The 16,803-nt window shown below is 48.2% G+C and overlaps 1 protein-coding gene across 1 annotated transcript in view; it reads right to left on the reverse strand.

Moving 5' to 3' along the window:
• The window catches only part of LOC134444666 (galactosylgalactosylxylosylprotein 3-beta-glucuronosyltransferase 2-like), a 65,975-nt gene that overhangs the window by 44,766 nt on the left and 4,406 nt on the right, over positions 1-16,803 (reverse strand). The window contains exon 2 of the mRNA XM_063193902.1: positions 8,217-8,361. Within this exon, the coding sequence (XP_063049972.1) occupies positions 8,217-8,361 (145 nt within the window). The remainder of the gene's footprint in view (positions 1-8,216; positions 8,362-16,803) is intronic.

Raw genomic sequence — 16,803 nt, forward strand, 5'->3', positions numbered from 1 at the left:
CACGGCTGCCCCACATTTAAGTGTGTATGATGTGTGCTTGCTCTGTGCAGTGTGTATGTGTTTGTGTGCATGTGTGTACATGCCTGTCTGTTTACATGTGTGTACGATGCGTGTGGTGTCAGCTCGCGTGTCAGCCTGATCACCAACAGCGTGGGCAGCAGAGGGGCCGTGTGGCCGTGTGGCCGTGTGTCATGATCAGCTCAGCGTGGGCGGAGCCAGAAATCCCCCTGCTCTGCCTGCCATCTGCTAAGTGCTGTCGGAGGTGTCATGCCATCATGTAGCCACACCATCAGCACCATGTGTGTGTGTGTGTGTGTGTGTGTGTGTGTGTGTGTGTGTGTGTGTGTGTGTGTGTGTGTGTGTGTGTGTGTGTGTGTGTGTGTGTGTGTGTGCTGTCGGAGATGTCATGCCATCATGTAGCCACGCCACCAGCCACCTCGCCCATCCAGCTGACCAGCTGTGCCCGTCTCTCTGTGCCCCCTTGCAGCATGAAAAGTAAGTAAGATAACACACAGATTTTAATCATCTGGTGCATTTGTGTACAACGCCCAACAAAGGCTCCAAACAGGCTCCACAAAGCCCTTTGACATGTTATATTTAGGTTTTGGTCTGGGCACAATTTTGCAACAAATTCGCCATTTCACTGGCTTATTCCATTGTTGTTGGCCAAAGTAAAGCAGAAGAAAACATTGCTTTACTGACAGGTTAGGGTTAGGGACGGTTTTGGTCAGGGGCACAGCGCAGCATTTTCACTTTTAGAAACAGAAATTCGCTGTGCCAACAGAAAATGGCAGACACAACCTTGCGCAAACCTCATCACGTGACAAAAGTTCTTTTCCGTAGCGTTTGAGAAGCATGACTTGAAAAGGCGTCGTCTTACAACACGGAATGTACTTGCGTGAAATAAATACGCCTTTACATGATGCCAGTCTGCCCCTTCAGCAGACCGGATGCCACAGGTTAAGACCAGCTTTTCACTGCATCATGCAGCCACACCATCAGCAGTGTGTGTGTGTGTGTGTGTGTGTGTGTGTGTGTGTGTGTGTGTGTGTGTGTGTGTGTGTGTGTGTGTGTGTGTGTGTGTGTGTGTTTGTGTCAGATCAGCTGTGCCCGCCTCTCTATGCCCCCTTCAGCAGACCGGATGCCACAGGTTAAGAGCAGCTTTTCACTGCTTGTCTGATGTCAACTGTGATAATATTCAGTATGCAAGAAGGTCTGTTTTTAAAACATGACATTAAATTAAGCTTAGCTAACGCTTTTATCCAAAGCGACTTACAGATATTACAGGGTATTACAGTCCCTGGATCAATGTGTGGATAGGTGCCTTGCTCAAGGGTAACATGATATCGCGCAGTAAAAACAATGCCACCTCCTTCTGGACCACATGGAATAGCAAATGCAGTGGTGGTTGGATTGGTGAGTGGTGGTGATTGGATTTAAATTTGGTGTCAGGGATTTTACTTTCTGAAGAAGGGATTGGCACCTCACAGATTAAGGTCAGCTTTTGACTTCATGTCCGACATGCAATAGTAGCTACTCATTTTGTACCATGTTTTCTTGACAGCACAAAGACTGCTCCTTGTAAGGTCCATCTTGAAACAACTTTAAAGGGTACGGCAAGCTATTCCGACATACCGCTATTCCAACTTAGGGTTAGGGTTAAGGTTAGGGTAATTACATGCATTCTCCCTTAACTGATAAAAGCTGAGCAACGTACGTAGCACAAACCACAGACATGGCTTATCTCGTTGGGAAACGTGCCGGTATTCCGACAATAGACATCAATGTCGGAATAGTGGTATGTTGGAATAGCGCCATGTAACCACTTTGAAGTCGCATTGTATATGGCTGGAACTTAAAATGATACTGTCCCATTTTTGGAAATAAGCTTATTTTACACCTCTCCTTGAGTTAAATAACAGGGTTTTACTGTTCTCCTTAACTTTCAACCGTTCTCTGGGTATGGTAGTGCAAATTTTACCTCCATGCTAGCAGTTAACATTGAGTCCTATGAGACCAGCTTGCGGCTAACTGGTCTCATAGGACTCAATGTTAACTGTTAGCTTGGAGGTAAAATGTGCACTGCCATAACTAAAAAAACGTTGGAAGTACAGCTTATAAGTAAAGCTTATTTCCAAAAATGGGACAGTATCACATTAAATACTTAATCAAAATGTGTTCAATTATAGGTTAAAGATTAAAATAAATGTACAAAGTACTCACAAAAGCTAATTAATTACAATACTTGAGTAAATGTAATTATTTACTTTCCAAGGGGTCAGTTGTCCCAGGCCCAGGGAAAGGTGGGGAACAGAATTGGGTTGTGTGTATTGGATGGGGGGCCCATTCAGATGAATTTGTCCTGGGCCCAACACAACCTGTCAGTGGCCCTGCCGCAGCTTACCTCAGCATAATGAAACCTCCCTGTTCAGACTAAGCTAAGTGGTGAGAGTTAATACCAAATGGGTGAAACCTCCCTGTTCAGGCTAAGCTAAGTGGAGAGAGTTAATACCAAATGGGTGAAACCTCCATGCTCAGGCTAAGCTAAGTGGAGAGTGTTAATATCAAACGGGTGAGCGCTACGCTACCTAATTAATGCACCGAGAGCAGAGCAAATGAGACTGTTGCCTCTGGTGAGGAGAGAGCGAAAAAAGAAAAAGAAGCTTCAATGAAGTGGTAAACACTGCTAGCTTGCCTGCTCCCTCTTCCACTTCCACTCACATTGCCAAGGAGAAACAGCCAAGAAAACATTCAGTATTGCACTTCATCCGTCTGAAACTGATCGAGACTGCCCTCCCTCCATTATGGTGCCCTTCAAAATTCATGCATATACGCACGCATGAACACACGCACACATGCACGGACGCACGGACGCATGCACGGACGCACGCACGGACGCACGCACACACGCACGCACACACGCACGCATGCACACACGCACGGACGCTATTCATTTGCACTTACCAAGTGCATCCATTCCTCAGTGTGGAACAACTTTTGAAAGAGCTCTTTTCTGCAAATGTATTCATGCTAAAATATTATCTCTCTCTCTCTCTCTCTCTCTCTCTCTCTCTCTCTCTCTCTCTCTCTCTCTCTCTCTCTCTCTCTTTCTGTCTCTCTCTCTTTTCTTTGAGCAGGCCTCCCCCACACTTTTTCTGAACTCCTTGAATGACTCTTTCCAGGCGTCTTATTATGTAAGGGTTAACGTTCGGCGAGAAGGTCGCTACCGTGGAATAGCAGCACGACAGAGAGAATCTTTAGACCCCGACGCGGAGCGGAGGGGTCTTGTTCTCTCTGAAGTGCTGCTATTCCACAAAGCGACCGACTCGCCGAAAGTTAACCCGCTTATTATATGGATATACTTAAATGATTCACACATGGCGGGGACATTTCTTTAGACCTATTTAATGTTAAGATTGTTGCTGCGCAAAACAAAACAGTGCCGGAACACCGCTAGGCAACAGCTAGGTAGCCAGGACAACAGGTGTTGTCTATCACAGCAGCTGATTAGAGTGACAAAAGACCGGACCCCCTGCGGAGTGATATGAAACATTCGCTTTAGCCACTGACTTGTATAGGCCTACAAGCCAGTGGCTTTAGCAGTGAACGTCTTGTTGCCATTGACAGCGGTAGCCAGGACAACGGGTGCTGTCTAGTATCACAGCAGCTGATTAGAGTCTTGTTGAAAAGTCGCTTTAGCAGTGAAAAGTCTTGTTGCCATTGACAGCGGTCTGTTATAGACCAACCCGTCCGTTATCGAAAAATAACAGACGTCCGAACGTTGGGGAGCCCCGTTGAAATGAATGGAGCATTCGACAGATGACGTCACAACCATATAATAATTGTTTTTAATGCCATATGCTTGCTGAACAGACTTCAATAGGAAGCGAAGAAGAAGGTTGTGTGTGTGTGTGTGTGTGTGTGTGTGTGTGTGTGTGTGTGTGTGTGTGTGTGTGTGTGTGTGTGTGTGTGTGTGTGTGTGTGTGTGGTGTGTGTCTTTGTGTGTGTGTGTGTGTGTGGTGTGTGTGTCTTTGTGTGTGTGTGCCGTGTATGTGTATTTGTTCTCATGGGTAAATGTGACAGAGTGAGAGAGGGGCCGGCCTTAAAGGAGCCTACCAAAGCCAACTCCATCTGGGCTCTCTGCATGAGAACCTATCTGAAGCCTCTCCCTCTCTCTCTCTCTACTTCTCTCTCTCTCTCTATAGCCCCCCCCTCTCTTTTTCTCTCTCTCTCTCTCTCTCTCTCTCTCGCTCCATCTCTCTCCCTGAATGTCCTCTTTGGCTCCAAACAAGCGAAGATCGACGCTGTAACTTTTGCCGATTTCACTGTGTCAGTGGTGGCATGGCGGCGGCACGCATGAGCGAGTGTGAAGTTACACTGTAGTCTGAACAGCCAGCAGGAGATTAATGATGTAGGTGGGGAGGGGGGATGGCCCCCATGATTTTACAGCAGGAGGAGAGAGTGTGTGCGTGTGTGCGTGCATGCGTGCGGGCGTGCGTGCGTGCGTGCGTGCGGGCGTGCGGGCGTTCGGGCGTGCGGGCGTGCGGGTGTGCGTGTGTGTGTTTGTGTGTGTTGGGGTGTGTGTGTGAAGAGAAACACTGTTGTTCAACACACAGTGGCTAGATTGCAGGGCACAGCCAAGGGCTATTCAAAAGGGGATACTGTGCCAAGCCTGTTACACCACAGGCAACCACCCTCACTAGCTCAGACAATACACACAATACACCATATACAGTACAGTAGGGTAACAACAGAATAAATGTTCAAGTATAGTGAAACACATTTCACATTAAGACATGCAATGCCAGACAATAATCTAGTATAGAACTATACCCTCAACATACAATAGGATGTGTGTGTGCACGTGTATACACAAACATGTGCACATGTATGTACATGTGTGTGCGTGTGCGCGCCTGTGTGTGTGTGTGTGTGTGTGTGTGTGTGTGTGTGTGTGTGTGTGTGTGTGTGTGTGTGTGTGTGTGTGTGTGTGTGTGTGTGTGTGTGTGTGTTCGTGTGTGTTGTGTGTGTTCCTGAGTTCCCTCCCTCTGAATAGAACAGAACAGAACATAATAGAATGAAGTAGAATAGAATAGAATAGAATAGAATACAACAGAATATAACAGAACATAACAGAACAGAATAGAATAGAGTAGAATAGAATAGAAAAGAACAGAAAAGAACAGAAAAGAATAGAACAGAGTAGAATAGAATAGAATACAACAGAATAGAATAGAATAGAATAGAATAGAATAGAATAGAATAGAATAGAATACAACAGAATAGAACAGAGTAGAATAGAATAGAATACAACAGAATAGAATAGATTAGAATAGAATAGAATTGAATACAGTAGAATAGAATAGAATAGAACAGAACAGAATAGAATAGCGCCTGGTGATTCCTCTCATTCACATCCCCATGTGGTTCCAGGCAGAGTAGTACACAATACAGCCAGCGTCTCCAGCTGGACTTCCCCACCAGGCCTGTCAAGCCAAGACTGTGTGTGTGTGTGTGTGTGTGTGTGTGTGTGTGTGTGTGTGTGTGTGTGTGTGTGTGTGTGTGTGTGTGTGTGTGTGTGTGTGTGTGTGTGCCTGCCATGCCAAGCTTGCCCCTTTTGTATGCGTGACAGAGAGACAGAGTCTCCCTTCCAACTGGGCCACCAGGAAGGCTACTCAGTAGACACTGCAGTGTTACATCAACACTTAAAGAGTAGGATCAACATCACCAGTGTTAATCCATTGATGCTGGATGTTGAGTTGCGCAACATTGGCCCTGTCGCCTGGAGCTGCATGACACAATATTCAGGCTCATGAGATTTAAATTACAATTTTATTAAAAGATATTCAGTTGCCTTTTTTGCAAGTGTTTTTGGCATCAATAGGTTAATCTGGACTCTCTAAGTGTTGAAGTTACACTATATTCTGCTCTACGTATTGTATGTAGCCTACTAGCAGACCAAAAAGACTTGCACTTGCAGCACACTCTTTAGTTAGCGAGCTTGTGCTGGAGATTTCTCTAAGGCTTACCGCATAATGTAATGAAAGTGTGAGCTCTCGCAAAGCAACAGTCTGCGCATGTTGCATGCATGCGTCCATTCATGTCACTTTTGTTAAAGATTAAATACTCAGGCCAGGGGATGCATGGGCGCTTTGCTTAACTTGTCACTGCCAGCTCTTGGATCTCAGAGCCAGCAGGCAACAGAGACAACTCTTTAGGGACCCCAGGACAGTACAGGGTCTTGGAGGATGACAAGCTTTGAATTACTGTTCATGCACAGCTACTGCACTTCTCCATACTATTGTACCGTTCAGGATGCTGCAAGGGGTGTAGTATATGTTTGCCCCGTCTAGTGTATACTGCTGTTTATCTTGCCTCGTTGTGAGCTGTTAACCTTGTTTTGTCTTCTCTGGTCTTTTGTGTCGTCTACACATGAGTCTTCTACAGTGTGTTGCATCAGATGTACTGTGTATGTGGCACAAAACAAAACAAGTTCCTACAAAGATGCATAAACATTTTTCAACAGTAGTGGACTTCCCCCAGGAGGTGTGATGGGGCGTAGGGCCACAGCAAACTATATGGGGTCCACAGGCTACCAAAGTGTTTCGCAGCATTGGCAACCTATAATACCATGTAGGGTTTTATGCTTGGAATCAGGGGTGTCATACAGGGAGGTAAAGTGTGACTGAGTCACCATGTAGTGTAAATAGGGGGCCCACACACAGTGTCTGATATATGTAGATATATGGCTGGGGGGTGCACTGGAGTTGATTGTACTTCGTGCCCAATATAGCCTGGAATAGGGTTGGACTGGGGGAGAAATAGGGCCCGGGGACATTTGGCTTAAAGGGGCCCCTCATGAGCAGCGCAAAACTGACTCACCAGTGGGTGTGGGTTTTTGTTTCTTTTACATTTCTGAAAATAGGGGCCCACAAGGGTGCTGGGCCCACCGGGAAATGCCCGCTATGCCGGATGGCCAGTCCAGCCCTGGTCTGGAATCACAGGCAACAATGACAATTGAATAGGGGCCCAGGCCACCCTTGGCGGCCTCTGACGGGCTTTGGAATACTGTGAAGGTTTTTTTACTCAGGGGCCCCGTCAAAGTCTAGAACAGGGGATCCTAAACGTTACCATGACAAGACTCTCCATATAAAGTAAAGAAGATGCGCTCACACTGTCACCTAATGGTTCTTAACTGGGTGCTGAATACCGATTGCCATCACACGCTGAAGAAGGGTTCTGCCCGAAACGTTAGTGGGCGAATAGACACAGAAAAATATGAAGAGTAATGTCCTTTGCTTCCTTTATTCATTGAAGATCCCCCATATACCAATAAATTTCAGCCAATGCCCCCATGACATGGGCCGTGTTTTTTTCCGTGCATAACCTTTCACAAGTTGATGTAGTTTGTGCATTCTTAAATCCATGCAACTACAGCAGGAAACATAATAAATACAGCCTGATGTTATTGATTTTGTTTAGCTCTACTTTTCCTGCCAGGCTGCTGCGACCTTTGACCTAGTAGTGGTGGGTTCCCTTTCACAGGACCTGTGACCTATTACTCAGTGGGACTTCATCGATCATCAGATCATCCAATCAAATTTCACTACAATCTCTCTGAATGGGTGAATGGCCACTGCCAGGCCAGGTAGAGCCTACCCTCTAATGGGGCTTACTGTACACCTTTGGACACCATAGAACTGCAGTGGAGGGTGTTGGGCTTTGGATGAGGGTCTGTGAACAGAAAGTCTTTTATTGGCACTCACCTGCCATGTCGATGGCAATATGTGCAGGGGGAAATCCTGGTTTGTGTTTACAGTACACCCCTTGGAGGATTTAATCAAATTTGACGTGGCTACTCGAATGAAAAAGGTTTCCCACCCCTGCTGTATATTGGAAACCTTTGAACTGCAGTGGTGGGTGTTAGCTTTGGGATGAGGGTCTATAACAGTGGTTCTCAACCTTTTTTGAACAAACACCCCCTGGACCTCATCCTAAGCCTGCTAACGCCCCCTTGACCTCATCATAAGCCTGCCAACACCCCCCTTAGTATTAAAAAAATTAAATGGACTAACGCCTCATATGAGAACTAAGCACCGCCCCTCTGAACTGTATCCGTGGCAACGCACCCCTAGGGCTCCCCAACACCCCCTGGGGGGCTGTGCCACCCCCGTTGAGAAACACTAGTCTAAAGGAAGCCTTGTGTCGGCACTCACCTGCCATGTCGATGGCGAAGGGTCGGTCGGCCCTCCACCCCGTGTACCAGCCCACCACCTTGCCTTTCTCCACCAGGGGCCTCTCGTAGCGCCGCCCCCCGACCAGGCCCACCGGCCACACGGCCACCCTGCGAGTGGAGCGCATCTGGGGAAGGGATGGTAGAGGAGGAGGAAGACGGAGAGGGAGAGGGAGAGGGAGAAAGAGGTAGGGGTGGATAGAGAAGGAGGAAGAGAGACAGAGAGAGCAAGAGAGGAGGAGGAGAGAGAGGGAGAGGGAGGGAGAGAAAGAGGGACAGAGGGAGGGAGAGAAAGAGAAGAAGAGAGAGAATCTGAGTTATGCAGCTCTTGCCCAGCGTTTTTACAGTGTGCATGTGCATCCAATTTCCTCCCTTTCTTCCGCCAGGCTGCGTTATCTGTTCCCACCGATATGATCAAATGCTTGTGCGCTATTATGCCCCCCATCCACTGGTGGTTTAGCGAGAGAGCGAGCGAGTGCCGGCAGTCGTCTTTTATTCTCCGGGACATTAGACAGCATAGAAAAAGAAGGAGAGAGAAGACAAGAGAAGAGAAGAGAAGACAAGAGAAGAGAAGAGAAGAGAAGAGAAGAGAAGAGAAGAGAAGAGAAGAGAAGAAGAAGAGAAAGGAAGGCAGGAAGCCGCCACTGCCACCACTGGCACCGCGCAGGTATCTTTATTAAGAGATGAACGAGGACACATTTTCAACTCCAATGAATCCCCCGCACCTGCCGTGACAGCCGGAGAGTGAGGTTGTAGAAAACTATTACCATTCCATTTACATCCCAGGAACATAAAAAAACTACAGTGAGGAGGAAGTGGAGAAATTATAAAAACACAGCGGGGAGCTGGTTAGCTTGGCCAGTCTGTTTTGCGCTCTCCGTAACCATCATTTCCTCTTTGATGGCATTCTGTTTGTGGAAACTAAAGGAGCCTGGGGCCAAAACTCTCTCTCTCTCTCACTCTCTCCTCTCTCTCTCTCTCACTCTCTCTCCCTCTCTCATTGGTTAAAACAGAAATAGGGGAAAATAATTGAAGGAAAACGCAGTATAGTTGCTGTGGGAAATCGAACAAACATACAGAGCTACAACACAAAAGGAAAAAAGGAACATGAGTGCAATATTTCCCTACAAAGAGGGGGAAAGAGATCTGCAATATTATGTGATACCTCATCCAACCTGCTCACCGTGGCCCCTTCAATATTTAATGTAGCACAGAGTTTTGTGAACGAGAGCGAGAAAGTGAGGGAGCACGAGAAAGAGAGAGAGAGAGAGAGAGAGAGAGAGGGAGAGGGAGGGAGCAAGGAAGTGAGAGAGTGAGAAAGCAAGAGAGTAAGAGAGTGAGATAGTGAGAGAGTGAGGGAGTGCGAGGGAGTGGGAGAGCGACGGGAATAAGAGTGCGAGGGAGTGAGAGAGAGAGTAAGGGAGTGAGCAAGAGAGCAAGGGAGTGAGAGAGAGAGAGCGAGGGAGCGAGAGAGCAAGCGAGCAGGACGAGGGGCCTAAAGAATGGTGTCAAGTCAAAGGCAGCAAAGCAAGTAGCCCGGGGGCCAAGTGGCAAGACACTGGCTTTGATGCCACACTCTCACAATTGCTTTCCGGGGGGCCCCACTGTAACCTGTAGCCTAGGGACCCCTCCCCATCTTAATCCGGTCCTGTCCATATCCCATCCTGCTCTCGTTCCTTACCCTACACTTCCTTTTCTCTCTCTCTCTCTCGTCCCTTTCTCTCCCTACATCACTCTCTCCCCCTCTGGCACCCATCACTCTCTCTCTCCTCCTATCTCCACCTATCCCTTCATCTCTCTCTCCCTGCATAACTTCCCTCCTCCCTCCTTTTCCATACTCTCCCTTTCCCATCCTCTCTACCTCCTCTATCCTCTCTACCTCTCTCCATATCCACCTTTCTCTCTCCCTTCTCTCTATCCTTCTATTCCTTCCCCTCCCTCCACTCTCTATTCTCTCCATACCTATCACTCCCTTTCCTCCCTCACTACATCCACTCCTTCTTCTCTCTCTCTCTCTCTCTCTCTCTCTGCCTGCCTTCCTCCACCACTACCACCCCCCATCCCCCGCCTCTCACCTACTCTCCCATCACTACTCCTGAGGGGGTCTTGAAGTCTTTTGACTTCTGTTAAAATAAATTTTAAAAGTCAAGGAAGTAAAAAGAAAGAGGGGAAGTGAAATGAAGTGAAAGAAGGAGAAGAAGAGGGCTGGTGGAAGAGGGAAGAGAGCACCATGGGAAGGCCCGCGTGGAGCCCAGCGTGTGGAGCCCAGCGTGTGGAGCCAAGCGTGGAGCCCAGCGTGTGGAGCCGAGTGTGGAGCCCAGTGTGTGGAGCCGAGCGTGGAGCCGTGAATCACCTCTCCAATCGCTCAAGGGGGGCTGAGCACCGTGGGGTGTCATATCAAATACCTCCGCTATAATTCATGCTCTTTGGACAAACACTGTGTTCACAAGTGGATGGATGGGGCTTGCCTTTTCCCCACTACATTGACACAAATGGAACAGAACGTAGCCGCTTCCAACGTTCTCTTGCCAGGGACCTCCTTGTTATACCGCCTCCTCCTTCTCCTCCTTTCTCCTTTCTCTTCCCGCCATCCTCTTGATGGAGGATGAGACAGAAGGAGGGGGGGTGAGAATAAACCCATGCTGGTCTAGCAAAATATACCGACAGCCCAGATCACTGTCAGATCGAGAGCACCCAGAATATTTTTCAAGGAGAAAAACACCTTGAGGAACTTAATGAGACTTTGGAGAAGAAAAAAGAGGGTTCTCTCCATCTATCCAAAAGAGTGCCAGTATTAGCAAGTCTGTAAAACAGCTATGCTTAGTATTCTACTGACACACACTAAATGGGTCAGCCCTTCTCTCTCTCTCTCTCTCTCTCTCTCTCTCTCTCTCTCTCTCTCTCTCTCTCTCTGAGATGAAACACACCGACCACATTTGGCTATTATAGTCCCTCCTGCTAGCCTCAAAACGTTTCCCTTTTTTGTTCTTTTGTGTTCTACACAATTCAACTAATTTTCTTTTTATATCACTCTTGGCTTAAGTGAGGAGACTAAAAATAGGCTGGAACAGGGAGGAGGGGAGAGGAGAGGAGAGGAGAGGAGAACAAAAGACTTTGAATAGAGTCCTTTGGCAATATATGTGTAAGAGGGGGAATGAGGGAGAGAGAGAGAGAGAGAGAGAGAGAGAGAGAGAGAGAGAGAGAGAGAGAGAGAGAGAGAGAGAGAGAGAGAGAGAGAGAGAGAGAGAGAGAGAGTGTGTGTGTGTGTGTGTGTGTGTGTGTGTGTGTGTGTGTGTGTGTGTGTGTGTGTGTGTGTGTGTGTGTGTGTGTGCGTGCGTGCGTGCGTGCGTGCGTGCACGTGTGCCTGTGGTTCTGTGTCCGTGCGATGCATAGTAAAGATGGTTAGGCGAGGGTAAAAGAGAGGCTATATGACTGAGAAGAACAGACTCTGCATTGATACACACAAGGCCCCTGGCAGAAGGGGACCCCTCCGTGAAAGGACAGAAATAAGCACACACACACACACACACACACACACACACACACACACACACACACACACACACACACACACACACACACACACACACATGGATAGATGGAGGTAGGCCCACCAAAACAAGGGAACAAATGGGTTTGTTGTCCTGGGTCCAGGGAGATAGGGGGCCCAGAATTGGGTCCTCATTACGTTGTATGTATTAAGTAGGGGACCCATTCAGATTACTTTTCCCTGGGCCCAGCTAAAGCAAAGTCCTTGTCTGGGGGAGAGAGCAGGTCACAACTACCACTCCATCAGCCTACATTAATGAAAGGCCCAGGGTTCAGCGAGAGGAGGAAAGAAAGACAGATGAGAGGGAATATAAAGTAGAAAATATACAGAGGTTACACAGTATTGGAGCATGGCCGGTCACTCTGATAAGATGGTCAGTGAAGTTGTGCAGTGATGTGTGGACATTTCACTGCTTTTTTCGAGCTTTTCAAGTGTGTAGTTCAAACAGGGTCTGAGTTCATTTAGTCCTAAATTCACCACATCTTCATAAGTAACCTTACAGACTAGCCTAGTGAATGAGCGGTCAAGTAAAATAGAATTAGTTTTTTTGATTGAATTCAATAAGTGTATTTGGTTTCAGGGATTTATCAAGCTAAAATGGGTAAGCACCATGTTTGTTCACCCGTCCCAGTTGGATGTGCGGAAAGAGTCTGTCGGGTCAGCTTTTGGTAGACCAAGAGCCTTCGCGTGCCAGATAGCCTAAGTCTATACTTAATTTGATTACATCAGCTTGGGGCAGAAAATTTGGCGCAGTTCAATTAAGCAAAAACGGTTTTAATGTCAGAGCTGTCTGGATGGGCATTTTTCCTCCGGCTGAGCGAGCAGAAATCGGCAGCAGAATCGGCATAATCAAAATGAGGACAACCCCAAAAGCTCAGACGCGGTGGAGCGCGCCAATTTACCGATTACTGGGTGACACCTGTCATTTGGAATCGGCCCCACCGTCCTCACGACTAGCCCACGACTTGGCCCCGTGATAGGGAGAGATACAGAGACGTGCTGGGTTGGTACTCACCCAGGCTTGCATAAAATGCCGTCTGCCAATTTGTAGCCTAGCCTAGGCCTACTTGTCTGGGCCCAATGCCACCATTTAAAAGTGGCGTAGTGTACCGTGGCAATTCATTAGAGGACAGGGACATATGTGGGGAAGGGACAGTTTGAGAGCTCCACATTTTGATGTTAATAAGCTTACCACCTGTTTAAATGGCAGACTCCAATCATTTGTTTTACTTATGCACTTAAATGTCTAATTTGGGCTTTATGAGTGTGGAGTCTTTGCAACAGTAAACTTTGCACACATCTTTTGGTTTGTGGCTTTTAACGACATAGCCAGTGTGCCGCCATCCCTCGTTGACATGAGAGTGGCCAGATAGGTTTTGCTTTCACGGGCTGTCAGGTCACCCTGCAGACCAGGGGCGTAAAGTATACCCCCATGCGAGGTTAAATGAGTGTGGAGTCTTTGCAACAGTAAGTTTTACACACATATTTTGGTTTGTGGCTTTTAACGCCTGTGTGTTGCCCAGTGTGCCGTTGTCCCTCGTTGACATGAACGTGGCCAGATAGGTTTTTGCTTTCACGGGCTGTCAGGTCACCCTGCAGACTAGAGTGGTGATATTCATTCATTCGGCTTGCTCGATCAGTCTGAGTTCAACCTGGGTTGTCTTGTCTTCCTGCCCTCTCCAGCGAGCGAGCAACCTTGGCTGACCGCGTAATATCAAGTCATAGACACAGCAGGCAAGAGAAGCGGGCAGGTTTGATTTCACAAATCAGCCTATAATCCACATGTAACAGGTTGGACTAGGTCCCCTGTTAGTGTGCATGTTGTAATTGAAAACAGCTGCCCGTGTGGGCGAGGGTGGAGCCCTTCCGGTTAGTATAAATTGCCTACTATGTTGTCTGTTAGCCAGGTGTGGCTAACCTCAGTACCGGTTGGCGCTTGGGGAAGCCCTGTACGCTGGGTGAAGTAGGTGATGTTGGCGTGTTGGGTGTTGGACCCACACTGGAGCGCGTAGAGCGCAGCTGAAATGCGGACGCCAGGTTGCCGCATGTAGCCTAACCGGCTCGAAGGTAAGCCCTTCTGTGTGCACCTGGCGATAGCCAATTATGTTTGTACTGTGGCTAACGAGATGTTGTTTCACTGCAGCATTGCATGGTGAAGCAAGGGTCAACCGTAGACTTCCAAGCTCGGTCCAGTGCTTCCCAATTGCAACTGAAGGTAATTTCTAATTAACCGTCACTCTGTGCCTGTGGCTTTCATGCCACACCTTGCTCATTGATAATGGCATTTCCCTGGCATTAACCCAGTCTGTCTTGTGCTTTCTAGGTTGAGCACATTATTGTCAATTGGCTGGGGTGGGGGGACGCCGCCGTCTTTTCCCGGTGTTTGTGTTTGTTATTTTGCCTTTTACCACCACGAGCTCTTTTAGTAGTGGCAGGTTGTTGTTCCTTTGCGCAGGTGCGCGACGCTTTCGTCTTTCAGCCATACGGTCTGACACGGTCAGCTCCAGTCACCCACCCCTTAGACAAGGGATGAGTGATTGGGGACTGGCCGGTTGAGATTTGTAGCAGTATCGTGTAAACTTATTGGTGAGGTGTAGATCCCCTGAGTGGTATAGTAAACTCTCTGCCAAGAGGCCTGATTTGATAAACATAGGCTACCTCTTCACTGTGAATCATTTCAGTGTGCTGTGACTTATTTTGTTTATTTTGATTATGTTTTGTGTGTACAGTTTTGATTGATTGCAGTGTTATTTTGCATTCGCAGTGCAGTGTGTAGTTAACACACTCAGTAAATTACCTGTACTAGGCCTACTCAGTGCTCTCGCACTTAAGCCGTCACCGTTTCACGATATGTACCTGTAGGCTATTGACTTCAGTAGAGTTGAGACTCTGTTTGTGTATATGGACTCAAGTGAACTGCCTGCTCATTTTGAAAACGAATAAGACTGAAAGCAGAAGAAAATAAAAACTATTGTATGTGCAACAGCTGTGTCATCCTTGTCATCTAGAACCTGTCGGGGAAAATTGTATTTTTAACATCTGGGTTGTCTCACCCTTAACGAGACTGGCGTAGTCACCTTTTAAAACCTAATTGCTTAAATGTTAGTAATCCTACCAACCTCCACTCTGCTACATTTTGGCGTATGTCGGCTATGGATGACCTGTGAGGCACAGCTGTTGGTTAGAGCTCGTGGTTTTCTTTTTTTCTTTTTGTTGTTTTACTGGGGAAGGACGGCGGCTGCCCCCTCGGCGGGCGACACCGCGGCGGGCACCCAGGGCCCAAAATGATTGAACTGGCGGAGCTACAGGAGATGGCAGCGCGGAACCAGCGGAAGCTGGACCTGCTGAGCCAATGGGTCGACGCGCAGCCAGAGTCTCCACGGTCGCCGCTCACGTGCTGGAGGTGCCATCAGCCAGGGCACCTGGAGCGAGAGTGCGACTGGCCACGGGTTGTTGCGCGGCCCCGGTCTCCACGGTCACCAATCAAGTGCTGGAGGTGCCACCAGCCAGGGCACCTGGCACGGGAGTGTGATGGGCCACGGGTCTCTCGTCGTGTGCGAACCCCGCCGACAGTCCAATCGGAGAGTGAGCAGCGCCGGGGCACCCCCCAGCAGCCGACCAGAGGACCAGCCAGGACTGGGCTGGATAGCCACACCTCGGGCGGAGGCCGGCCGCTCTCTGGGGACTCGACCATGGCCACTCCATCGCCATCCGGCGTTTTATTGTTTTGTGTGTGTATATGTGCCGTGGTGGTTATGTTGTTGTTGATAAATGTGTTGGGTATGTGTTAGGTGTGCGCGCAGGTGTGTGCGTGTGTGTGCATATGTGTGTGTGCGTGTGTGTGTGCGCGCGTGTGTGTGTGTGTCTATCCCCATCATAGGGTGAGCTACAGTGCGGCACCGGGACGGTACCGATTCAAAGCTGGGGCGAATGTAACAGGTTGGACTAGGTCCCCTGTTAGTGTGCATGTTGTAATTGAAAACAGCTGCCCGTGTGGGCGAGGGTGGAGCCCTTCCGGTTAGTATAAATTGCCTACTATGTTGTCTGTTAGCCAGGTGTGGCTAACCTCAGTACCGGTTGGCGCTTGGGGAAGCCCTGTACGCTGGGTGAAGTAGGTGATGTTGGCGTGTTGGGTGTTGGACCCACACTGGAGCGCGTAGAGCGCAGCTGAAATGCGGACGCCAGGTTGCCGCATGTAGCCTAACCGGCTCGAAGGTAAGCCCTTCTGTGTGCACCTGGCGATAGCCAATTATGTTTGTACTGTGGCTAACGAGATGTTGTTTCACTGCAGCATTGCATGGTGAAGCAAGGGTCAACCGTAGACTTCCAAGCTCGGTCCAGTGCTTCCCAATTGCAACTGAAGGTAATTTCTAATTAACCGTCACTCTGTGCGGCTTTCATGCCACACCTTGCTCATTGATAATGGCATTTCCCTGGCATTAACCCAGTCTGTCTTGTGCTTTCTAGGTTGAGCACATTATTGTCAATTGGCTGGGGTGGGGGGACGCCGCCGTCTTTTCCCGGTGTTTGTGTTTGTTATTTTGCCTTTTACCACCACGAGCTCTTTTAGTAGTGGCAGGTTGTTGTTCCTTTGCGCAGGTGCGCGACGCTTTCGTCTTTCAGCCATACGGTCTGACACGGTCAGCTCCAGTCACCCACCCCTTAGACAAGGGATGAGTGATTGGGGACTGGCCGGTTGAGATTTGTAGCAGTATCGTGTAAACTTATTGGTGAGGTGTAGATTATCTTTTTAAAAAGATAAGAGTAAAAAGTAGAACAAACCCATGGTTCACCCCTGAACTCTCCTCTCTTTTTCAGTCAAGAAATAAGGCTTGGTCATTAGCAAGGAGGAGCAAGGATGCCTCCGACTGGGCAAGTTTCAGGAAAATCAGGAACAGATGTACATTATCTGTAAGAAAGGCTAAATCTGACTATTACTTTAACCTTGTCTCTAGTTCGTACTCAGATCCTGCAAAATTCTGGAAGGCTGTAAATTACAAAAACAATAAATCTGTTACAC

This window comes from Engraulis encrasicolus, unplaced genomic scaffold (genome assembly GCF_034702125.1).
Source record: "Engraulis encrasicolus isolate BLACKSEA-1 unplaced genomic scaffold, IST_EnEncr_1.0 scaffold_64_np1212, whole genome shotgun sequence".
Taxonomy (NCBI): Eukaryota; Metazoa; Chordata; class Actinopteri; order Clupeiformes; family Engraulidae; genus Engraulis; species Engraulis encrasicolus.